The sequence below is a fragment of the Fonsecaea multimorphosa genome, assembly GCF_000836435.1.
Source record: "Fonsecaea multimorphosa CBS 102226 unplaced genomic scaffold supercont1.13, whole genome shotgun sequence".
In the NCBI taxonomy this organism is placed as follows: Eukaryota; Fungi; Ascomycota; class Eurotiomycetes; order Chaetothyriales; family Herpotrichiellaceae; genus Fonsecaea; species Fonsecaea multimorphosa.
This window is the reverse complement of record NW_015971647.1, coordinates 510,774-533,998: the sequence shown is the minus strand read 5'-3', so window position 1 is coordinate 533,998 and position 23,225 is coordinate 510,774. Positions and strand designations below refer to the sequence as shown.

At 54.4% G+C, this 23,225-nt stretch overlaps 12 protein-coding genes across 12 annotated transcripts; 5 read left to right on the top strand and 7 right to left on the bottom strand.

Moving 5' to 3' along the window:
* Positions 1–327: 327 nt before the first annotated feature.
* Z520_06898 (uncharacterized protein) lies at positions 328–1,451 on the top strand (the record flags this gene model as incomplete). The annotated part of the gene is made up of 2 exons (XM_016777398.1): positions 328–788; positions 839–1,451. The coding sequence occupies 2 exons, from the start codon at positions 328–330 to the stop codon at positions 1,449–1,451; spliced, it is 1,074 nt and encodes a 357-aa protein (XP_016631569.1).
* A 948-nt stretch (positions 1,452–2,399) lies between these two features.
* Z520_06897 (uncharacterized protein) lies at positions 2,400–3,802 on the top strand (the record flags this gene model as incomplete). The annotated part of the gene is made up of 2 exons (XM_016777397.1): positions 2,400–2,688; positions 2,745–3,802. 2 exons carry the CDS (start codon positions 2,400–2,402, stop codon positions 3,800–3,802), a joined length of 1,347 nt encoding a protein of 448 aa, XP_016631568.1.
* A 377-nt stretch (positions 3,803–4,179) lies between these two features.
* On the bottom strand, positions 4,180–5,532 carry Z520_06896 (uncharacterized protein; the record flags this gene model as incomplete). Its single annotated transcript, XM_016777396.1, has 1 exon — positions 4,180–5,532. The coding sequence occupies one exon, from the start codon at positions 5,530–5,532 to the stop codon at positions 4,180–4,182; it is 1,353 nt and encodes a 450-aa protein (XP_016631567.1).
* A 654-nt stretch (positions 5,533–6,186) lies between these two features.
* On the top strand, positions 6,187–7,263 carry Z520_06895 (uncharacterized protein; the record flags this gene model as incomplete). Its single annotated transcript, XM_016777395.1, has 2 exons — positions 6,187–6,260; positions 6,318–7,263. The coding sequence occupies 2 exons, from the start codon at positions 6,187–6,189 to the stop codon at positions 7,261–7,263; spliced, it is 1,020 nt and encodes a 339-aa protein (XP_016631566.1).
* A 281-nt stretch (positions 7,264–7,544) lies between these two features.
* Z520_06894 (uncharacterized protein) lies at positions 7,545–8,739 on the top strand (the record flags this gene model as incomplete). The annotated part of the gene is made up of 2 exons (XM_016777394.1): positions 7,545–7,643; positions 7,717–8,739. 2 exons carry the CDS (start codon positions 7,545–7,547, stop codon positions 8,737–8,739), a joined length of 1,122 nt encoding a protein of 373 aa, XP_016631565.1.
* A 1,301-nt stretch (positions 8,740–10,040) lies between these two features.
* Z520_06893 (uncharacterized protein) lies at positions 10,041–11,181 on the top strand (the record flags this gene model as incomplete). Its single annotated transcript, XM_016777393.1, has 2 exons — positions 10,041–10,104; positions 10,421–11,181. The coding sequence occupies 2 exons, from the start codon at positions 10,041–10,043 to the stop codon at positions 11,179–11,181; spliced, it is 825 nt and encodes a 274-aa protein (XP_016631564.1).
* An 831-nt stretch (positions 11,182–12,012) lies between these two features.
* Z520_06892 (uncharacterized protein) lies at positions 12,013–12,893 on the bottom strand (the record flags this gene model as incomplete). The annotated part of the gene is made up of 2 exons (XM_016777392.1): positions 12,013–12,666; positions 12,807–12,893. The coding sequence occupies 2 exons, from the start codon at positions 12,891–12,893 to the stop codon at positions 12,013–12,015; spliced, it is 741 nt and encodes a 246-aa protein (XP_016631563.1).
* An 887-nt stretch (positions 12,894–13,780) lies between these two features.
* On the bottom strand, positions 13,781–15,838 carry Z520_06891 (uncharacterized protein; the record flags this gene model as incomplete). Its single annotated transcript, XM_016777391.1, has 1 exon — positions 13,781–15,838. The coding sequence occupies one exon, from the start codon at positions 15,836–15,838 to the stop codon at positions 13,781–13,783; it is 2,058 nt and encodes a 685-aa protein (XP_016631562.1).
* Positions 15,839–17,148: 1,310 nt separating this feature from the next.
* Positions 17,149–17,671, bottom strand: Z520_06890 (uncharacterized protein; the record flags this gene model as incomplete). Its single annotated transcript, XM_016777390.1, has 3 exons — positions 17,149–17,204; positions 17,288–17,395; positions 17,467–17,671. The coding sequence occupies 3 exons, from the start codon at positions 17,669–17,671 to the stop codon at positions 17,149–17,151; spliced, it is 369 nt and encodes a 122-aa protein (XP_016631561.1).
* Positions 17,672–18,312: 641 nt separating this feature from the next.
* On the bottom strand, positions 18,313–19,449 carry Z520_06889 (uncharacterized protein; the record flags this gene model as incomplete). Its single annotated transcript, XM_016777389.1, has 1 exon — positions 18,313–19,449. The coding sequence occupies one exon, from the start codon at positions 19,447–19,449 to the stop codon at positions 18,313–18,315; it is 1,137 nt and encodes a 378-aa protein (XP_016631560.1).
* A 590-nt stretch (positions 19,450–20,039) lies between these two features.
* Z520_06888 (uncharacterized protein) lies at positions 20,040–20,822 on the bottom strand (the record flags this gene model as incomplete). The annotated part of the gene is made up of 2 exons (XM_016777388.1): positions 20,040–20,339; positions 20,394–20,822. The coding sequence occupies 2 exons, from the start codon at positions 20,820–20,822 to the stop codon at positions 20,040–20,042; spliced, it is 729 nt and encodes a 242-aa protein (XP_016631559.1).
* A 1,348-nt stretch (positions 20,823–22,170) lies between these two features.
* Positions 22,171–23,069, bottom strand: Z520_06887 (uncharacterized protein; the record flags this gene model as incomplete). Its single annotated transcript, XM_016777387.1, has 3 exons — positions 22,171–22,781; positions 22,842–22,989; positions 23,040–23,069. The coding sequence occupies 3 exons, from the start codon at positions 23,067–23,069 to the stop codon at positions 22,171–22,173; spliced, it is 789 nt and encodes a 262-aa protein (XP_016631558.1).
* Positions 23,070–23,225: the final 156 nt, after the last annotated feature.

Below are 23,225 nucleotides of genomic sequence, written 5' to 3'. Positions count from 1 at the left end.
CAGCGACTTCACAATTGCCATGCTTGATCCAACAAGTGTCGCATGACTAGACGCCGGATGTAGTGCAGGGACAGAAAAGACGGGTGGTCAGTTTATTGTCTGGGGGAGTTGGCTGGGGGTGGCGGGAAGAACAAGTGGACGGCGGGATACGATGTTCCGGAGCAGACCCACGTGCTCGGATCTCGGATTCCGGATATACTGTTTATCCGAGAGTGGTGCTAGCCCGCCTCACTTTTCCCCCTCCACAACATCCAGCTGATCAACTTCTTCCTCCTCCAGTGTCCATCCTGATTTCTTTTTACATACCTTGCCTGTCTAGAGGGAGTCATGGTCCAGTACATTCGCTTTCTGCGCACTCCGCAAAGCGACGTGGGCAAAAAGACTGTCGACGTCTCTGCAGTCGTTGCCGTCACCACTGATCTGGGTGATGCTTTCTTTGGTGAGGATGTCGAACTGCTTGCAAATGTTGTCGAGGCCAACTCTCCCCATGGCGTCCTCTGCTCTCAGCCCATTCGGTGGCTGGCTTCGTCTCGAGCTCTCAAGTTCATTGTCCACTGTCCTGGCAAGTATATCTCTAGACCTGTGCGGCTCCATGTGACTACCAAGGACACCGAGACTGCTTCTCAATTACTAGAGATTCCAAAGATCCTCGATGTTTGGAGCTGTGTCTTCCCCTTGTCTAATAAACAGCGGACGGACCCAATCGTGGAGCGACGAATTGTCTTGTCGAATAAGAGTGTCGTAAGGATGTGGGAGGAGACGGGTGACAGTATTGCTCGACATATCTGGTAAGTGTCCTTTTTCCTCCTGTCCGATACTGCTTAACAAGAGGTCCAAGGGATGCAAGTCTAGGATTTCTTGTCTACTTCGCTCAAGCGCTGTCTGCGTCCCCTGTTGATGGAATGTCAATGTTGGCGGCCCTGGTCAAGTCCAGCAAGGTAAGACGACTTAGGGTACTGGAGCTCGGGGCGGGCTGTGGCATAGTGGGAATCGCTTTGGCACAGCTTGTCAAATGCGACCTTCTTCTTACCGACCTGGAGGACGCTCAGGAGATTTTGGCGAGCAATATCCGATGCGCTGCGCCCGTGGCAGGATCTACAGTTCGTTCGGAAGTATTGGATTGGGCCTCGAGCCTTGATGATAGCTCCAATGCCAATTACGATCTCATTTTGGTTTCCGATTGCATCTACAACCCAGACAGCAGTCTGCACCTGGTAGAGACCTTGAGGCAACTGGCCGCTCGTACGCCCGAAACCCTCATTTTGGTTGGATTCAAGCGACGACACACCGAGGATGATTTGTTCTTCACACGCATGCGCAAGGCCAGCTTCGACATACTCGAGACCCTCAAGGTTCCGCTTCCCCATATTGACACCGACCAAGACATGGATATTCCAACCGCCGAGTTCTTCACCTATAAGATGCGTCCTCTGCCACAGAACCACCGATAAGACCCGTCGTCAGCGTTGTCGAACGGACCTAGAACATGTCCCGCCTCACATCGATCAGGTTTCCCGCAAGGGCGGTGAAATAGGCACCTCCTAGGGCTAGGCGGACTGTATGGAAACCAACACCGGCCATTCGGGCCAGTCACGTGACGCGTTCCTGAAAATCCCGCACGACGAGGAAAAAATTCCATCGAGTTCAAATCTACTGGCGCCAACGCGAACGGGAGCGGGAGCGGAGGAACCGCACAACGCCCAAGCACCGGCGAATGACCAATACGCGACGGGCAGGCAGACAGCGCAACTAGCTGAATCACCGATCCTTGTCACTGAAGTCGGTGCTGGGGAAGACTGAGGTCACTCCCTGTTGGAATCTGACTTTTTTCCTGCCGGGCTGCCCACAGTGACTCGCTGCCTGTATCCACACTTTGCCCCCCACCACTGTGTCGTTGTCGGCCAGGGCACCAAAAATTCAAGCAGAAACGCACCAAAATCATCGACCTCTTCACCGTCTTGCTCTTCTTCACCAGTCTCTCACCCTTTCACCACCGCCTCCTACAGCTTCCACGATAACTTTCGCTTGAAACATTCTCGGATCTGCCTTTGGGGCCACCAAAGGCACCTCATTCACGGCTTCGACATCGTTTGCTCTTCGCTATCAAGGTGCATCCGCTTGCAGACATCGTCACATCGTTAATCAGCCTCGCCCGCCTCCTGCTACAGCGACAACAAACTTCGAGACCTGTGTCGTGCTTTCAGCTTGACATCCCAACCCTGCTATCTCCCCAATTTCAGCTGCCGCATAGGTCGCCACTCGAGGTTCTTCCTCCTCGTGAGGGAGAGTCGCTGAGGCAAAGCCAAATTCAAAGAGGATCCGAGTCCCTCAAACCCCCCTAACACCTTCTGGGGATTTTCTCTCACTCAAATTTCTCAGCATAGCCATTTTGCATGGTTATGGCACCTTCTGCTATCGCCATTGAAGAAGCCAATACTACCGTTGTGACTGACAACCAAATCGATAAGGTCGATTTTGTTGACACCAATCATGGCGTTGAATCCGATGTGACAGGTTTAGCCTCCAAGGCACTGATCCAGAAAGTCCTCAAGGAGCAGATTGCTCGTATCAATGTTGACACCTGTGAGCCTGGCGAGGAAGATGCTTTCTACGTGGCGGATCTTGGAGAAGTGTACCGCCAGCATCTCCGCTGGAAAATGAATCTGGGCCGCGTCAAGCCATTCTATGGTGAGTTTTGATCCGCTTTATTCCATCCGCGTGCATGTGCTCACAAACTGTCAAAGCGGTCAAATGCAACCCAGACAAGGAGGTGCTCCGCCTTCTGGCCAAATTGGGCACCGGATTCGATTGTGCGTCTAGGGCCGAGATCGACCTGGTGCTGGGGCTTGGCGTTTGTCCGAGTCGCATCATCTATGCCCAGCCATGCAAGACCAAGTCGTACTTGAGACACGCTCGCAAGGCCGGTGTCAGCCTGATGACCTTTGACAATACCGACGAGCTCCACAAGATCAAAGAGTGCTATCCCGAGGCCGAACTGGTGCTCCGTATCTTGACCGATGACTCAGCAAGTGCGTGCCGGCTCAGTACCAAGTACGGGGCCAGTCTGGAGTACGCAGAAGAGCTGCTCGGTCTGGCTAAGGCACTGGGACTGAACCTCGTTGGCGTCAGCTTCCACATCGGCTCCGGGGCGAGTGACCCGAACTCTTTCGGCAAGGCAGTCAAAGACGCGCGACATGTCTTCGATCAAGCGGCCCTGCTAGGATTCGACCTGAAGTTATTGGACGTTGGCGGAGGCTTCGTCGACGAAACGTTCGAGACCTTTGCGGGAAATCTCAACGAAGCCCTCGAGGAACAATTCCCCGCCAATATCCGTATCATTGGCGAGCCCGGCCGCTACTACGCTTCCAATGCCTTCACGCTAGCCACCAACGTCATTGCGAGACGCGAAGTTGCCCGGGTCAATCACGAAGGTGGAAAGGGGTACATGCTCTACCTCAACGACGGCGTCTACGGCAACTTCTCCAACATCATCTTCGACCACCAGCACCCGGTCCCACAGGTTCTTTGGTCCGCCACTGCCGCGGCGACAGCGCTAGATGATGGCCAGCGCCAGGAGGAGCTGATCGAGTACTCCATCTGGGGCCCCACCTGCGACGGCATCGATGTCATCACCGATCGCTACTTCTTGCCCGGCGTGGTCGAGATTGGGGATTGGTTGTTTTTCGAGAACATGGGAGCGTACACCCGCTGCTCGGCGACCAAGTTCAACGGATTCAGTGACGACCACGAGGTCATTTACATTTCCAGCGAGCCTGGTGCTTCGGCCTTGCTCGGGTATTGACCGCGTCGGACCACATCTCCTTGCGACGGACTTGTGAGCACCTGCAATGCGCAAAGATACATGGCAAACTCTTGAAGCGGAAAAGGCAGGGAGAGCGGTTGATTTTGATGTAAGGCCAACTGAGCCGAGACAAGGCTTTTGGCTGGCAATTTCGTTAAACTGTTATCGCACACTCCTTTTATCGATGGACCATAGATCGAATCTGATAGACGATGTCTCCCCATGACAGGGGCAAGACCATCACCATTCACCCACCCGCATCCCCAAAGCTCAGCCTCGCGCAGACCGCGTGCTCTTTCCTTGTCTTCCATTGATTTCATTTTCACTCTCGCGTTGGTGATCAGATCGATCCCCGACGTGATGGCATGGCAACGTTTCTAATCGACTGACATGCAGCCGAGCCGGAGCTCACCCTCGCCCCTCTGCCTCCTCCACCGATTGGTCGCGTCCAGAATCTCCCCTGCACACCCCTCCATCATCCAGCCGTACTTGCGCCAGAAGGCCTCTGACAGCTCCCACCCGCTGACATTCCAGGGCGGCGACCAGACTATTCCACCGGCGAACACGGCCTCAGTTACCGCTTCACCATCCATTGCTACTAGCTCCGCTGATGATGATAATGATGATGCGTGGAACGCGTCCCCCGACGCGGACAGCGAGGTCGAATTTGAGCCCTGGCTCGACGACGGTCCACTCTCAACCTCAAAGAAGAGGTCGCCCACCGTGTCGGTCCAGAGTGCGTCCGGGTGGAATGCTGCTCCGAACGAGTCCGTCATTCCATCTGAAGATGGAGCCGAAATTGTGGCGCGGATCAAATTGTCTCGCAGCACCGGGTGCGGGAGGATGTCGATCCACGCGGCGTGCGGGACTGTGCGCTGCAGAAGTGTCGGATGCAGGGATCGAGGAAGCAGGCGGGAGAGATGTGCCGCGTCGTCATCACCCCCCGGGGATGGGAGGACGGTCAGGGCTGTCGAAGACCATTCTTCATCACCCCTCCCCTCAGCTTCATGTTCGTTACCGACTGTACTAGTACGATCGTAGACGGGCCGGACAGCGTTGTCCCAGAGCCGGAATGCGTCCGTGAGGAGTCGTCTGTTCTCCAGACAGCCGCGGAGGACGTTGTACTGGAGCAAGGTGATCAGGTGGTCCGAGGAGAGGGGGAAAACGACCTGGTTGAGCCTCGTTGGCGTCGTCGTATACGGAAGCAGCCCTGCTCTCTTGGTGCCTCTGAATCGGTTCGCGAGCTTAGAGGCTGTTAAAAGTGTGATGGATTGATGAGCCTCGATCCAGCATGGGACGAGGGGTTCGCCCTCCGCCTCCTTGCCTTGTACTTCGTCTTCTTCCCGCCTGCTGGAGTGACTGTTTTTGGCTCGTGGTCCGGGAGGATGGCGGGTTTGGGACCGAGAGCGTGACAACGTCTGGGATGGTTGTGACCTCGCTGCTTCCAACGCCTTCCGTCGCCCTACATGCGTAAAGACCCCTCTCAGCGTCAGCAAATCAGGCCTCGACAACCCGGGGCGAAGGCAACCACGAGAGTCACCCGGCTCCCGTGCTCTCTGGTTCAATTCGAGGGGGCAAGAAAGCATACGGAAAGCTCGCGAATTGAGTCGATTCTGTCTCCTCCGCCGTACTGCGGCGTTCGTGACGCCGGTCCAGTCGTCGTCCTGCTCCACAGCCTCGGCGAGCTGGGGCATTTGTCGGAGAGCGATCTTATTATTTGAGCTGGCCATCCGTCGAACTTGGCAGCGAGGAGCCGGATCGCTGCGGTGCAGATTGAGAATGTGGCTATGCTGCTGGCTTCTGTCGAATGCTAGATCATCGCTGGGCGAAGGGGTACCTAACTACCCAGGTAACGATCCGGGCTCGCTAGCGAGTAAGCGAGCTGGTTTGTATACTGGTCAGTGTTGAAAGTTTAATGCCCCGGCTAGCTGGTCTTCCATACGATATATATGCAGACTGCTTACCGCTAACTCAAACCATGACTTGGTCTCGTAAAGAGGGTAGATCAGAGATATACACAGGTGCACAAGAACACTCGATGATACGGCCGAGATGCCCTGCGAGAAGGTGCAAGCTTGAAGTTTGTCCCAGAAGTATTCGAGGCGATAGGCTGGCTTCAGGACTTGGCTTTATGCAGCTGGCTTGCGGCCACGCTAATGAACAATAAAGTCAATAATTAAAATGTTGCCTGGATTGCCCCGGGGGAATCTTGACTTGGGCTGGTAACGAAGCATGGTTTATGGTCAAAGGATCGTTACAAGACCTCACCATGCAGAGAGCTGGTGAAAGTTGGTACAAAAAGGGCGCTGAGTGTCGCATACGGACCGTTCAGCTGCCCTTTGTAGACGCGATTCAATCTCTGCTCCGCGTGCTTGTGAGATACCATGACATTTCACCCTGATTCTCTCCCAGACCTTACCGGCAAGGTGTACATTGTCACCGGCGGGAATTCGGGCATGTAAGTGGTCTCCTGTTCTGTCTTGGCCAGGCCGCAAAGATCTGATATCTTGTACAGAGGATACCACACTATTGCCCGGCTCGCACAGCATGGCGCACACGTCTACATGTGCGCGCGATCTCCGAGCAAAGGGGCAACGGCCATAGCCAGTATCAAGTCGTTGTACCCTCAGGCTCACGTTACGCTGCTCGAGATGGACCACCTATCGCTGGCCTCCGTGGTGTCGGCCGCAAAGCTCTTTCTTTCCAAGGAGACCGCGCTGCATGGATTGGTCAACAATGCCGGGATCATGGCCACACCCTTTGAGATGACACAGGACGGATATGAAGCACAATGGCAGACAAACTACCTTGCACACTGGGTCTTTACCTCCCATCTTCTACCGTTGCTGCTTAACACTGCCAAGACACTTCCGCCAGGCAGCGTGCGGGTTGTGAACTTGTCGTCGTTCGGTCACCATTCGGCGCCCAAAGGTGGAATCAACTTCGCCGACACATCTCTGGGGAGCGGCAGTAGCGGCATGGCTCGTTACGGCCAGTCGAAGCTCGCCAATATCCTCCATGTCAAGACGCTGGACAAACTATACGGTCCTGCTTCAGCGCATGCCAGAGGCGGGCATGGCGAGATTTGGACCGCAGCTGTCCATCCCGGACTGGTAGAAAGTAATATCGGGGTGCACGCTGAGATTCCACTCCTAATGAGGTTGATCATTGCACCGTACAGGGCGATTGGGGGCATGATGGATGGCGACAGGGGGTCGTGGACGAGCGTCTTCTGCGCGGCCAGCCCCGAGATGAAGCCAGAGCACAGTGGTGGTTATTTCCAGAGAATTGCGGATCCACACGGCTGGCAGAGTGCCATGGCCAAGGACCTGGGGCTTGCTGCTACGTTGGAAGAATGGACCAGAGCAGAGCTGGAGAAGGGGGGATGGCTCAGTTCATTTAATATTGATACCTGGTATTCAAGAGGCTTAAACGGGTTAGTCCACCTACTAGAGGACTAGCCGTTAGTAACTTGTGACGTCAACGCTACATATCGTTATCGATAAGGAACCTGCAACCTGCAACCTGCAAGTCAAGCCGGACACGATCAATGGGAAAAAAAAGTGGTCGGCTCTTCCTCCCCCTGTATATATCACCACTATCAAGTCTCACTGCCATCAGCTCAATTCAGCTTTACCTTGACAGCCAGTCGTCCTTTTCGTCTTGTCTTTCTCTGTGCCTCACCAGTCCTCTCTCTTAGCTGCAACCCAGATCCCAACACTTCTTCAACGCACGTCCAACAATGTCACCGATTCCAGTCACCATCATTACAGGGTTTCTAGGTGCTGGAAAGACGACATTGATTCTGAATCTCATTCCCCAACTCCCAAAGGACTATAAAGTAAGCGTCAAACTAACTCGCGACTGGCCAAAAACAAAGGCTGTCGGCCAATTTCTAACAAAAGACCAACTAGCTTGCCCTGCTGAAGAACGAGTTTGGCGATGTCGCCGTGGACTCGCAACTGGCCGGCTCGGCCTCCATATCCGGCGTGCGCGAGCTCCTGAACGGATGCATATGCTGCAACCTCGTCGGTCAATTGAGCGATGCTCTTTTCCAGCTCAAGGACTCGGTCGCACCCAGCAGGATCATCATCGAAACGTCCGGATCCGCCTTCCCTGCGACGCTGGCCATGGAAGTGAATCGTGTTTCGCGAGAGTATCCCGGCTCGTTCAATCTAGACGGCGTCATCAGCGTCATCGATGTCGAGAACTGGAAGGGCTACGACGACACCAGCTACACGGCCAAGATGCAGGCCAAATACACCGATCTGATCGTCTTCAACAAGTGGGAGCTCGTCGATGAGCGTATGTTTGAAGACGCCCTGGACCGGGTCGGCGATCTGGATGTCCAAGTCGCTTGGGTCAAGAGCCATAAGGGCTGGGTGGATATCGAAGTCATCATGGGCATCGACGGGGCAATGGTGCGGGCTGAAGGGTTGCGAGAAGCCATCGAATTCAACGAAGACCATGGGCACGGGGATCATGACCACCACCATCATCAAGAAGAAGTCGAAGTTCTAAGTGTCGTTGTCACCAACGAAGACATGAGCAAGCCTCCCCAGGGTGTGGTGCTTGAATCCTTCGAGGACCTGCTCCTTTCTGCGCCCAAAGATGAGGTCTACCGCATCAAGGGACTCGTTCTTTCCTCCAAGCCACCGCCTGAATCCACGGGCAATCGGAAACCCAGCATTGCGGTCGACTCCGAGGGACAAAGTCTGTATGTCTTGAATTGGGCATTTGGACGGTGGACATACACGCCGCTCCCCAGCACGGCGTTTAGTGCCATGGAGAAAGCCAGCGCTCGGCTGACCTTTATCCTGGCCAGGGGAGAAGCAGGCAAATGGACCAGAAGGCTGGAGAAGGGCGACTTTATCGCTCTTGAGGGGGAAGGAGGGAAAGAAGAAAAGGGTTCGCTGAAAATTGACAAGATAGGGTGATCGCGACGACAAGTTGACGAGAGTGTCCGCAAAAGCAATGCAACAACGAAGGCGATGGCTGCGACGGTCTCCAGCTGCTGAGTTCCGTGGCCAGATTAAGAATGCTCCCAACAATATGCAAGCAACGGGAAACCATGACATCTCTCCGAATCATATCCCCAAGCCCTATCTTCCCCGCCACCGGATTTCGACTCGCACGATGGCTTTCGCTCTCAAGCCGATCAATCGTGCAGGCAGTTTTTGGTACCAATCGTGTCAGCTTTACACTTTCAACCCAATCGAGCTATCTAATGCTTTTGGCTCAGTCATTGAGGGGTGGTCTTCGATTTAACTGCTTCGTCGATCTGGATCTCCCTGAGAACCTCCAGAGGCTTGCTGAAGGGCCTACAACGGATGGCAGACCCTTCCATGCACATCCACGTCGACCCAGGCTGTTACTATCCGCGAGACAATCTTGGCTCAGAGATTCGACTTCTCCAAGAGCCATTCTGACACAGATCAGGGTTTTGTGGAGGATGAGATCACACCAGGGAGCGCTCATGAAACCATGAGCTTTTGTCACTCTCTCCCTCCGGCTGCAATGGTCTCCTCGGTACATGGAAGCCCTTCAAACAGAGTCTGACAGGAGGGGTGGAAATGCGGTCGATAGAAGCAGCGCCTCTCAAAACGTGCACCTGATTGTGTGGAGAGCGAGAGTCACGGGTCGCGCACATGAAAATTGACGAATCTTGAAGTGGTAGGCTGCAGCAATGTCTCTCCTATGCCATGTCTCTCCTATACTATGTCTCTCCTATGCTATGTCTCTCCTATGCTATGTCTCTCTTATGCTATGTCTCTCCTTTATTATACCTCTCTATATTATGTCTCTTCTTTATTATGTCTCTCCTACACTATGTCTCTCCTCTGCTATGTCTCTCCGATGCCATGTCTTTCCTATGCCATGTCTCTCCTGTGCCTTTGTCTCGTTCCCTCCTTGGGCCTCCCAATGTTGGTTTTTGGTACGAATCCAAATAGATCATGAATGACGACCCACCATACCGCACCTGCCCTGGCAGCCTGGCAACTGGGTGGCATTCAAAAAGCTCTTGACATTCCAACAGCTTGAACACTACAAAAGCTCTTGACATTCCAAAAGCACTTGAACATTCCAAAGGCTCTTGAACATTCCAAAGCTCTTGAGATTCCAGTCACGCGCACCCAAAGCCTTGTGTGCAAACAAAATAAGCAACCCAGCTGCACCTTCGACCAGCACTCACAGGGTTTTGCACTTTCGCTAACGGAGAGCTCCTGCCTACGCCAACATGGCTGATGCTGAGACCTGGCAACCTTACGAGCCCTACCCGCAACCATCGCATCCTCAGAGGAGTACGTGTCCTATCGATCTGAAACCCATCAGCATTCGGCATCCATCTTATCCAGACGCCTACTGTCACACTCTCCTGAGATTTTGGTCATTCGGGGGTCGAGGTGCACACCATGAAACTGTGCGGGTTGCATGCGCGATCGTTGCGAACAACGCATGGGCTGGGTATCTTTCGACGGACAGGAAGGGAAACGAGGCAGTGACTGGGGGCCCAGAGAGCATTCTCAATGGCAAGACCTACTATTTTCACGTGGCCCGGCCTAAGAAAAGCAAGTCTATGTATTCTGTGGTGAGGTCCACGAAGCTGACAGTGACTAGACAAAATCGTGGACTACCCCGTCATCCCTACCTTTCAACACTGGCGATTTCCCCACGAACTTCCTCCATCTTGGAATGACATTCGCGAACTCACTCAGATCCTACAGGATCCACCCGGGTCGCACTGTAGACTGACACAATGCGATTATTCCGTCGAGAATGCTCACTTGATCCCGGCGGCGGAAAAGGGGTGGTTTGACGAGAACACCATGTATGATTACACAATTTCCACTGAGATGGACCAGATGCAGGACCCGAACAATACCGTCCGCCTCAGGAGCGACATCCACAGAGTCTTTGATTCGAAGTGCTTTGCCATCGTACCTATCAAGCGCCGACTTGTGGCTTACTGCCTCAACGCGAAACCAGGTTCTCAAGTCGAGCGTCTCTTCCACGGGGTTGAGCTTCAGAGACTCAACAACCCGCCCGAACTTCTATTCGCCCGCTTTGCTTACTCGGTCTTTGAGAATCTGCGAGGCTTCCTCGACGCACGTGTGGAAAGACATCTTTGCTTCTGGACAGGAGATACATGGACAACAGAGACTTGTGATGTTGAACGGTGTCAGCAATTTTCAAGAGTGACTGCATCCCAAGGCAAATCCAGGAGTGTCAGTCGTAAAAAGCGATCAAGGCGAGACGTTGAAGGAATGGGGAGCTCTAGTGAGGAATCGGCGGAGGAGGAGGAGGAGAATGGGAGAGGCCGCAAGAGACATCGATCTGAAGACTCCACCAGTTCTGATGGTGCAAGCGACTCGTCCTGAAAACCCTATACAAAAAAGCTCCTGGGACTTGAGGTCAAGTTGACTCCACAGAATGCTCTGTCAACGGTGTTGCTAACCGGTTTTGAGGCAGTTGGACAGCAAACCCACAGCGTTAGTTATGTGGGCGATCAATGCCCCCTTAGGGTTGTACATCGATCTCCATAGAATCGCAAGCCATTGCCGATGGTCAGGGGCACATCCCAAGCATCGCAAACTCGGCAAGAAGTAGATTTTACCTTGATAGCAGGGCAAATCTGGAGTCGGGTACAAAGATTGGAAAATAAGGAGGACTGGGAAGGGATCCAGGGTTCTATTCATCTAGGAAGGCCGAGACATCCTCTTTGACATGTCCCCTCAGCTCTTGTACTGGAAAGATTGGGTGAAGTCCCAGTGAGCGAAAATGCACTTCACTTGCAGGATGGAATTTTTGCGCATTTTCCCAGGCTTTGATAATTAGTGACAACTCGGTCCGTGCAGGAAGTAAGCTGGTATGGCAATTTGGAGGACGCCACCATTTTTTGCTCAAGCCGCGTGCGTGTAAAGTTGAGAGAGCAGGCTTCGAATTATTATCCTGGGATAATAACTTTGTTGGAAGAAGCCCGGTCTAGCACACAAGGATGCAGTGGTTTTGATTAGGAAAGCCAGAAGAAGCCCCGGAGCAGTCGTTGATACAGACAGGGTGCCCGACACATCAACTTCAAAGATACATACATAGGTATGTCGAGGTGAGTGATTTATCAAGGGGTACATACCTAGGTAGTTTAAAGCAAAAAATGAACCCCATTCCAATGTCCTCTCAGTCCCATCCACGCCCGTAAACAATACAGTAAATCACAGCAACGCCCTCACCTCCCCCCTTCCATCCAGCTCCATGAACCGGACGACCTGGCCGAGATGATCGAAGCCCCAAAACCCCTCGACCCGGCCCTGGGCGTTCTCGCACTGGAACCACGGCAGGCCGAACGCGCCGTCGTGCAGCGCCCGGTCCGTGTTGGCGACCAGCTGCTTCTTGACCTCGGGCGCGCCCAGCCGGTCCAAGTGTCTGGCGACGACGTCGTGGCCCAGCACGGGCGCCAGCACGCGCGCGAAGCACTTCGGGTCCGGGATGTCGGACTCGTTGGGATCCGTCCACAGCGCCGCGTACAGCGTGTCCAGGGCCTGGATGAGGGTGGACTGCTGTGCATGTTGCTGTCCTTGGTGCGCTGCCGCCGCCGCCGCCGCCGCCGCCGCCGCCGCCTTGTCGTTGTCCTCCATCCACACACTCGTCAGGAACCGCTGCAGCTGGATGGTCGGCTTGGGGAAGCCCGCGGGGAACCTGTCCGACATGGGCACGTGGAATTGGCGCGCCCAGCGGAGGCGCTCGACGTCGATCCAGCGGTCCTTGTTGCGGATCTCGATCGGCGCCGTGTTGTTGCACAGCTTCATCAGCCCACCCAGGAGGATGGGGATGTACGTGATCTGCACGTTCTGGAAGATGGGCGAGTGCTGTTACCTCTCGCACGTGGGGTTAGAATCATAGGTAATAATTTGATATTCCAAGTAGCAAGTGTAAACTGCTTCCTCGACCAGTGTAAACAAACAGAAAGAGGATATGGGGGATACGGAACCAGGGATGGCTCGCTTACACGCAGGAAATAATACCCCAGGTACGCAAACGGACTGACAATGTCGACATAGAGGGTGATTTTCCCCTTTGCTGCTGCCCCGACCATCCTGGCCACCTGCACGCTCTCTCTCTCTCTCTCGAGAGACTCTCTTCGACTATTCTTCCGTGTCCTGGCCAAAGAGACACCCCGCGCTGGGTCCGACCTAGCTTCCTAGGCGCAGTTCTTCTTGCCTTTACGGGACAGGCACAATAAAACCTGATTCTGCCCGAATAGGAGATCCTGAAAGGGGGCGACTCGGGGTATGTGAATATCAACGCTGCAAGAGGGCGTCTTTCGACCCTGGTGGTGTCTGAATTTGCGTCGTGGCAGAGGAAAAAAGGAGGGAGGAGAATCAGGATGTAGGAGGGTTATTATTATATTAACGTTGAACGAGATGCCTTGTCTCGCACCCCTTTGGTCCCCCGTCGTCCGGAACCCTAGACTGGGACCATTGAGTGTCCAGTAGTGATCGACGCTTTCTTTCTCACCCCCCGCGCCCAAGACTGAGATACCAAGAAGCTATGGAGGAGCCGAGGTCCGTGTTGGCCGTGTTTGGGTGAAAATGGGACCGATTCCCGAATACGTACCACCACGTATTAATTGGCCTCGCCGAGCTCGCCGACTGGAGCTTTTCCAAAGTGTTACATAGGTATGCTAAGTTTATTTTGAACTGAGCATTTTTTTAGTGTTCTGCTGAATATGTTTGAGCGTGTCTCAATAGTCGTAGGAAGGTCCCCTTGCGGGATGTGGGTGTCGTAGAAGCAGATTTTGTAGCCCGGTGTGCTTGGCTGTTAGTTTGCAGTTGTACATGCCTACTCGAGACCCGGGACTGGTAGGTTTTGGTATGGGTATATGACTCTGTTATGTATGTTTATTCTCCATCAATAAACGCATGATATACATATGTATTTGATCGCATCTGCTCCGTAATCTATCTATCATCTATCAGGACATCAAACATAGGCCACCGTGGGCTTCAAGTTCGCGACCGTTGTCCCGCTCGCGGAATGGACTTGAGCCAGCCCGACTTTCCCCAACGGTTCGTCGGCCGAGGACACGTCGCCGATCTTGACTCTCACGTCACGCAGCAGCCGAGCCCTCTCCAACCCGTTCAGCGTGGTGCCGTTGTCCGGCAAAGCAATGTGCGGGTTGTCGCGCGTCAGGCTGGACACGTAGCCGAAAATGTCGGGCGCGAGCGTGTGGATGCGTAGCCAGCAGGCGATGATGGCCGCGATCAACAGGATGAAGCACGAGACAAAGTCGACGGCGATCCACCCCCACAGGATCGCGTAGTGCGGGTCGTACAGCGCGCCGTGGATGCGCACCGTCTGGAATTGTGAGAGGTCGGTGCCGTCGGTGCCGAAGCTGGGCGTGACCCCCGTTACTGCCTGCGAGAGCAGGTAGTACGTGTTGAAATACTGCGTCAGCGGCAGGGAGAGGCCGCGCAGCGACTCGGCGGAAAGGAAGCCGTCGTAGTTGGTGGCCACGTCGCCTAGCGTGCCCGGCGCCGCACCGAGGAAGTTCTGCAGACCCAGCGTCAAGCTGTCACCGATGTCGGTCAGCGCAGAAACGTTCAGCTGGGGCCCGCGCGAGAGGAGGAGGGCGCTGAAGAAGCGCTCGGCAAAGGCGTCGTCGTCGAAGGGCGTGCTGAAGGACGTGGCGTTCTCGCGCGGCGCGTTCTTCGCGTACCGCATCTTGTTCGGGAAGCACCCCGTCACGCCGCAGTGCACCTTCATCTCCACGTTGACCGTGGTGATGTTGCACGTCTGTCGCGAGCTGCCGTACGAGATGATGCTCTGGTCGTTGTAGGGGATCCACCGCGTGGACAGTTCGAACTCGCGCAGCGGGTGGCCCGCTATGTCTCGCGGCGCGTCCGACCGTATCTGCGTCATGTTGAAGGCAACCGACTGGTTCATATAGGTGCCTTTGGGGAACGAGGCGTACGGCAGTATCGTCGGACGGCCGCAGTTGACAGCAAAATACCAAGTCGGCAGCGTATACTCGCCCAGGAACTGATTGATCTGGATGGCAGCCGCGCCCCCGGCATCGCTGATAAGCTCGAAATACGTCCCACGTCCGATAAACGCCGAATAGTCGTCCGAGTCTTGGAGTTGGGATTGATGGGCAACATTAACCCAACCGTGACGGCCGGGATGAGGAGGCACGAACCCACTGCCGACCGACCAGCCTTGGTCCATGATGGCGTTGAGATCAGGGAGGACCGCCGAGCCAATCGAGTCGGTGCCCTTGGGTATCGCGGTGGACGAGTCGTAGTCTGGCTTCGTGAAGCTCACGGCGGCGATCAGGGCCGCATTCAATTCATCGATGCTGAAGCTGAGATCTGTATTGTCGTAGGAAGAACTGAACCCCGACAGCGGGCCCGCGCTGGCAGTATCCCCGTCCATCTTGTGATAGGCGCGCGAGTCGACCCTCTGGAATTCTTGCTTGCTGGCCTGACTGCCCAGGTAGTAGAAGGACCAGATGGCGACGAGGGCGGCGCTCATAGAGGTGAAGGCGCGCAGAGACCAGATCAACTTGAGCGTGCTAGGAAGACTGACGCTGCCCTGGAGCTGCTCGAGGTCCGAGACTCGCGCCCCCGTCTGAGCCTTCCACAGAGCGTACCGCCGCACCAGGGTCGAGATGATTGTGACAAAGACAATGGTGAAGGCCGTTGTCATTTGGCCGTTGAATTCGATCAAGAAGGTCGTCAGCGCGCTGACCAGGTCAATCTCGTTGCCGCGGTGTTGTCGATCCAGTTTCCATGCCCCGATCACCAGGCCGATCTTGGCCACGAGGACTAGCGGGACCGCCAGCAGGATGCCATCGTACAGCCACATGAACATCTGAGCTTTGGCATCGGGCACCAGGGGCACGGGTTCTTTGGGCCATGCTGCCGCAAGCGGAGGAGCTTCGGCGTGCTTCTCTTGATTGATCGGTTGCTGCGAATGTGAGGAAGCCGGCAGTTCTATCGACTCGACCGCGACATATTCGTCCTGCTTGGACCTCTGCATGTTGTCAACCTTGTCTAAATGGGAGCGAGAGAACAGTGATAGACAAGGGTGTCTCTGAAAAGGGACCTTACCTCTCTCTTTTGAAGGCGCTTTTGGGGGCTTCCACGAATCCACTTACCCAGCGGAGCCTCTAGCTACGAGTAGAGACTTTGCATCAAACGCATTCGGCACGTCCATGTGGCTTTCGTGCGCCGGCCTGGAGAATGGAGACGTTGTTGTTGGCGTCTGGTAAATATGGAGTACAAACAAAAGACTTGTCTCACTCGAAGGCCAGAAAGGAGATTCCATGACTGATCTGGTCGCCATGGCCGGATCTTCAGCCCGCCACAGCAAGCGCCCGTTCATTTCAATGCCTCGCTTGGACGCGTAGTGCAACCTTTTAAGGTTCAGCCGATCGGTCGTGGCTTTGGCTTCAGGCTCGTCCGGCCCTTTGGTGGCGCTGCTCGGCGCGGCCCAAATGTTTTCGGCACGACCAAAACATTTCAACGTGTATCGATCGCGTGACTTGACGAGTAATTTTCGTTGTCTTGAGAAATGCCCACAACCGACGTACCTAGTATGGATATCGAAATCCAGATGCCGTAGTATATGCAGATCGTGTCTTGAGTCATGTCAGTCAAGACTACTGTCTCTTGTCTGTGGTATGAACGGTAAGCCGACTTCAAAAATAAGTGGCACAAGTCTTACGAGAAGAGAGGACGGTAGTAGCAAAGTAGAAGGGATTAACTATTAGCTATTAGGTTATCTTCATTATATAGGGTATCCTATCTACTCTTGAGCACAGCGGGATCCTTATACTTATTACTAGATACTGGCTATTGCTAATTAGGTGGTCTCCTAGTCGTTATTCAGCACTCTATGTCAGACTGTGCTATTTATTCCTGAAATCGGCTTGCCGGCTCCAGTATACCCATCATCTCTTGCTGAGGTATCGTACTTTTTTTTTGCTGGTCTAGAGCGGGATTTATCTCTGCTCGAATACTACACACAACACAGTTCAAACACGGGCATTGTGTGGATGGAACAGTCGCAATGTTCCCTTGGATTGGCGCCTGGCGCATAGAGGAATATATTGATATTCTCGCTCACTAAACCTATATCCTCCTAGCGGGCAAAGCAACATCTCGAAGCACGATCCGCATCACCCCGTGCCAACAAGCGCCGTATCCTTATTGTGCTGTTACCTAGGCTCGCCGTTCGATACGTTCGCCGTCATGTGCACCACTTGTCTAACGCCTTCACGTTCCTTAGGCCCGTTCTGTTCGTGGTTCAGTCAAGAGCGCGACATCACAGCCGCCTGCGATGGCCCATCAGAACTGGGTCGGCTTGTCCTTGACGGGAAACTCCTTGCCAGTGGCCGACTTGTCTGTGGTGAAGAGGATCCTATGTTAGCGCACAGGCATCCTCGAGCACGGGGCCAAGAAGGGTTGGATTATGAGCAGCACTGACATTTGTCTCGAATGAAGTCGCTGATCTGCTCGTCCTTGGCTTGTTCAACCGCGGATTCGTTGTTCTGAGGACCTTGACCGAGGAACTTCTCTTGGACAAAGTCGACCCCTAGCGCGCCCAAATGGCGTTGTTAGCATACAGCGTCACCGGTCGATTCAACTTATGTCGTGGAAGCCCACCCTTGTCGAGGTAATCCTCATTCTTCTCACTTTCCGGTCCACCACCAGCCGCAGCATTGAGCTTGTCACCCAATCCGCCTAGGAAGCTCCCGCTACCACTACCAGAAGCAGCGTTCTGCTGACCGAGGCCGCTCTCTTTTTGTTGCTGTTGTTGAGCATTGTTGCCCCCAGAGAAGCTGTCGAAGGCACCTTTGAGTTGGTCCATTGTTAGCGGAAGGGAGTTGTGAGTTGGTCCTGTTGAGCGAAGCGAAGCGAAACAGTATATTCAAGGGAGAGACTGATCCGAAGATTCGTAGTCAAGTTACACAAGGAGAGGTGGAAGAGAAGGAAACCAAAGTCAGAGAGAGGAAAAGAAGATATAAACCACCATCAGCAGGAGGATTTTATGGCTTGTTGGTGGGTCAGAGGAGCGTCACCCGTGTGGGCTGAAGGGTTACAAGTCGGGATGTTGCAGGATGCAAGCCAAGCTGCTTGGTTTGCAGGTTGCCGCTGTAGGAGATGGAGTTGAAACCTTGATACGAGCCTCGGAGCATGTAAGAGGCAGGGATTTGGTAGTACAATTGCTTCTATGCAGTGAATGAGTGGTGGTGGGTGGTGAGTGGTGAGAGAGAGCAAACAGAAGCTACACGGAGGGGCGGAGGGAAACGCAGCTAGTGACGTCGGCCAAGCCGGAACGGATTAATTGATGCGGAGACGCTTCAGCTGGGCAGCGATCCCGAGAAACGCATATGGCTCGATGATTTGCACACGCCATGTCTCATCATCTCCTCCTAGACACGCATTCTACCTAGTCCCCGGACACAGCAAGCTGAAATGCTGCAAGCCACGTCTCTATGGGGCAGCATGTCACGCATCCAAATTCGCAACTACCTCGTCGGTGCGCTCACTGTCCAGGCTAGTCCTTTCGGCGGCCTCCTTTTCTTCTTGCTCCATCTCCTTTTCCCAGTCCTCCACCACTTCTTGCTGCTGAGCTTTTTTCCGCAGCTTCTCCTCGTTCTCCTGCTTCTTCTTTTTGGCCTCCGCCAACCGACTCCCCAGTACGGTATATACTGGTCGTTGACCGACCGGCTTGACCTGAGGTGCTACAGCAGGTGCTGCTTTCTTCGCTGCAACTTGAGACCACCCATTGGTAAGCGACGGACTCGGTCTACCTTGTTGCTGAAGGACCTTCGGCTCAAGGTCTGAAGTGTCAAATTGACAGAGTACGACCGATGCGCCGAGATTATGTTTGGCCACTTCCCCCGCGATCGTAGGCTGCAGACTGGCAAGGACAGTGACCAACTGCTCAGGAGTATCGGAGGACAAGATGGGTAAAAGAGCCACGCCCTCGTCGTTGGATAAAAAGATGATGTCGAACTCAGTGGCTGGGGCGGACTTCTTGATAAGGGGCTGTAATTCGTCTTCGGTCAGTGCAAATCTGGGCTTGGTCAACAACAACCCGTTGTAGTCGTGCTTGACTTCGTCTGCTTTTCGGTCCGTCGTCGCGTGGACCGGGGCAGACACATTCAGCTGTGGCCGCTTGATTCTTGCAGCTTGAGCGAGGGTTTTCATGGGAGCCGCGACGAACTTGGGCGTCTTGAACAATACAACATGCCGATGTGGCTCAGGATCCAGACTTTCTCCGTCAAAGCCAAAGTCTTCGGCCAGACTGTGGATGAAGCCTCGCTGTCTTTTTCTCATTGGCGGGAAGCGGTATCTCTTCTCGTTGTCGTCCGCCGCAAAGAGCCGTAAGATCTCTTCTTGCTTGTGAGCCCAGGCCACGTCTTCCAAATACATGTTGAGAGTATTGGTCGAGTACGGGACATGCTCATCGGTGTGATCGTCCGGAATGTGAAGGGCTAGCGCCAGTCTGCGATTTCTCTCCAACCTAGCGCATTCATCGTCACACTTGAGCGAAGTCTGTCGACCGGGAGGCTCGGGGACATTCGCCCGCGCGTTGCACCTGACCTCTTCCTTTTTGCGTTGACAGTCGCATGTAATCATCACTTTGAACGGACATGGCTTATCTTCCTTGCACGTGGAAGGAGCGTGGCAAGGCTGCTCACAAGGATGCCCACAGGTTTTCTTCGTCTTGCCACATTCTTGCTGGCATTGCTGATGAGCATCTTCACATTCACCCGGCTTATGACATGTCTTCCGGCAGGTATGGGAGCCACACTTGAGCGGTTTTCCACAAACCAATCCACACAACACATCAGCCCTCCAGCACGGCTGGTTTTTCAGAGTCTTTTTGGCGCAAAGACATTGCTTTTCGGTAAGAAATGGGCACTTGGGGCATTCCTCCTCGTCTAAATGGCAATTGTGTACCACGGGAGGGTGGCCACACTCCTTCATCCTGTTGCACGGGAAATTACACGGCGGTGGACGGGTTCCGCATGGTAACGGCGCCTGTAGGACGGTCCTACCACAGCTGCACGAGATGTCGTCAAAGATGGCTTCCCTGCAGCTGCCGCATGGCCCGCGATGGCAAAGATCTTGACAGACGTGGTTTCCACACTTCAATTTGCGGCCGCATGGACGAGTGCAAATATGCTCTGCCTCTATATTCTCGTCCAAGGCCCGGGTGATGCTCCCTAGCGGTTTGAGCTTTCGCTTGGTGGCCTGACGCTCAGAAGCTTTGCGCTCTCCCGTGCAACATCGTTCACCGCACTCGTGGCGACCACAATTGAGGGTAGCCTTGCACAAACGTGTGCACTGAGGTGGTTCCTCGGTCGCATCGTGGCAGACGACGTCAAACGAATTGCGACCACACCGACATGGTTGAGCGACTTTGAGGGTGCAAGGGCTGCATCTTCCATGATGGCAAATCTGCGTGCATTTGTGACCGCATGGTAATGATTTCCCACATTCCTTTTCGCAGCTCGGAATTGGGTCTGTACAGAGTGTTCGAAGACCATTGTCAAGTTTCGTCAGAGGGGTTTTCCCACAGGGACAGTGGGTAACGACGTCGACCGACCTCGGGCAGTGTGGTATTGTCGCATCTTGGGGATGGCATGCCTTTTCGCAGCGATGAACTCCACAGTCCAGGGGTCTGTCACATGGTTGACCGCAGTCGAAGAGCCCAATCCAGTCACTGCTTCGTTTCTCCTCGCCTCGTTCATTGCATGATATCTTCCTTTCCACCTTTCCACAGTAGCATCGGGCGTCAACCTCGGCGGTACACGCGCCACAGAGGCCTTCGTGACAGGGTCTTTGGCAAGTGTGCTCGCCGCACGGCATGATGTCGCCGCACACGGCACCGCAGCTCCATCCCGTCTCATAGTTTGTTTCGACACATCGTCTCGTCGTTTCCTGCTTGCCACAGTAGCAACTCTGCTTGGGGCCCATGGCTGAGCACGGTGGACACGGTCCGGCATGACAGAGAAGATCGCAAGGATGTGGACATGCTTTTGGGAATGCCCTCTCTCGGCCACACGTTTGCCCGCAAGAATGAGGAGGTAGACCCGTGATACTCTTGGGATCGATTTCCTTTTCGCACCAGCAAGTGTATGCCGATGGGGAGGTGTCCTTTGGTAGATTGCAACCGGGACACCTCCACTGCTTTCCTGACTGCGTCTCTTCATCACTCTGGCCTGCAGAACGAGGGACGGCCGAGCCCTCGTTTTTCGACCACCTCTTGATGCAGCCGATATGGAATACCGTCCAACAAGTCCGACATGACCAGACTTTTGAAGACCGACCAATCTCGTTCGTGCAAATCGCACACTCGTACAGGTTGTGTGAGATGTCCTCATGAATTCTGGTGGCGATGTCCGGGGCCGTCGAACGGGCGACCGAGCCTCTCCGTCCTTGTGGCCGCTGTGGCGTTCGGCTGGCAGTATTCTTGTTACTGGGGCGAGGAGGGCGAGCTTTTGAGTCTTTGGACTGCGTGCTCGATTGAGGAGGCGGTGGCAGAGAGGACGGGACGAAAGGCGGTGCTTCGGCGTGTAGTCGTGTGAGGCGTCCCCCAAAGGGTCTGCCTGCGGTCTGTCTTATGGGAACTGTAGTTTCTGGTTGAGAGGGTGACGGTCTGCTGGAACCACCTCCGCCTCTCCGTCTGTGTCTTTGCCCTCTGTTGGTATTGCTGTTGTTGTGCGGCGCAGGGGCTTGCTGTATGGCTGGGCCTTCCATGGTGGCGGCACTGGATTGAGGGCGTTGGAGAGGCTGCAAGGTAGACTCCAGGCTGGAGATTCAAACGACAAGAGGGCCGAATGGAGGGTTATCGGATGGCCGCCAAAGAGAATTATAATACCTAGGTAGAATGGAAAAGTTCAGTGCAAACAGAAGCTACAAGTATGGAATTATGTTTGCCGTTGGCGACACAGCGGCGGCTCGTCGACTTTTCTGGAGCAAGTCCGACCTTCAAGTTCCTCTGCTTCTCCAAATTTCTGGCAACGGCACGTCAGCGACTCCGCCCGCCTTTGACTCACCGGTGCCAAGAAACACAAGGCTGGCCAATCATCATCAACTCTTTGAACGGTCTGGGCCTTGTCGGCGCCTCCGTTGTGGTTCCCATCAGCGACTATGACACTCCGACTCCTACAGGCTATTCAGGGAACTAAACAGTTACATTATGACTCTCGCGTCTGTGTCCGGAAGAGGGATTTGATTTCACTACAGAATCCCCAGGGCCTGCCGTTGGTAACCGCCCTGCATGTAGAGAGTGCGCTCCGTCCCAATGAACGCCGTGCACCGGTCATGCTTGTACCTAGCTATGCATAGTCCCTAATTGACTTGGGTGCCGTATCCCCGGATCTGATCAGCGAATGCCCAACTTTGATTTTCCAGCTTCTCGTCTTCCTTGAGCTCGACGCCCTCCTTGGTCACTACTGCAATGCTGTACTTGTCCAAGCTCCTGGCGTCACGGTAGAAGAGGACTTTCATGCACTGCTTGACAGCGTCGATGGCCATTTCCTTTGTCACGTCCTTGACACTCTCTTCATCATGAGGCATTAATTTCCGCAGCAAAGGCAATGCCAGATGTGCGCCAAATCCAGTCGCCAGTGTTGGAGCGGAGAAGGTTGTCCCCAGCAGATCCGCACTGGCCAAGAACGGCTTCTCATCTTCATCCAGGCCCGCGATAAGCATCATGTTCCATAACGGGTTAAACTCGCTCCTCCTCTTGTACATGACCTTGGAGAGGTAGATGTGAAGATTTCGTGCGTTCAGCGTGTGCCCGGTGGCGGAGAGGTAGTTTTCTCGAATATCCAGCGACTGCAATAGCCGGTCAAGATATTGCATGTCGGAGACGTCGCCACCAAAGCCAACCACCGTATTGGGAGGGAATGTCCGTAGCCGCTTGACATCGGTGAACCGCGCCAGGGAGCCATAGGAGGCTGGCAAGAATGTGTTAGTCCAGTCTGAGGAAGCATTGCTTGCGTCTCTGGTAAACCTACCTAGATTGTCTGCTGCCACTACAACACCGTCCTTAAACTTGACTCCTAGTACCGACGTTCCTGTCACCGCGGGTGATTGCGTATGCGTTTGAGGCATCGAGGTCTGGAGGTATGAAGCATCGTACGGGCCGTAGACATCATCTCGGGGCTGCTGGGTGTTAGCTTTGTCGCGTTTCGCGGAGAAAGTGCAGGACTTACTCGACCCCAGGCCTGAGGATAGTGATTCATCACGGCGGATAAACTGGTAAGGAGTTGCGAAGGGATGGAGGACTAATGCGAGGACAAGATCAAGATGGGGTATATGAGAGCTCAACTGTGATCATTGACGGAGCCGCGTCAAGAAGTGCAGCCTTGCAGAGGTGGTCGGCAGAGCTGCCTAATGGG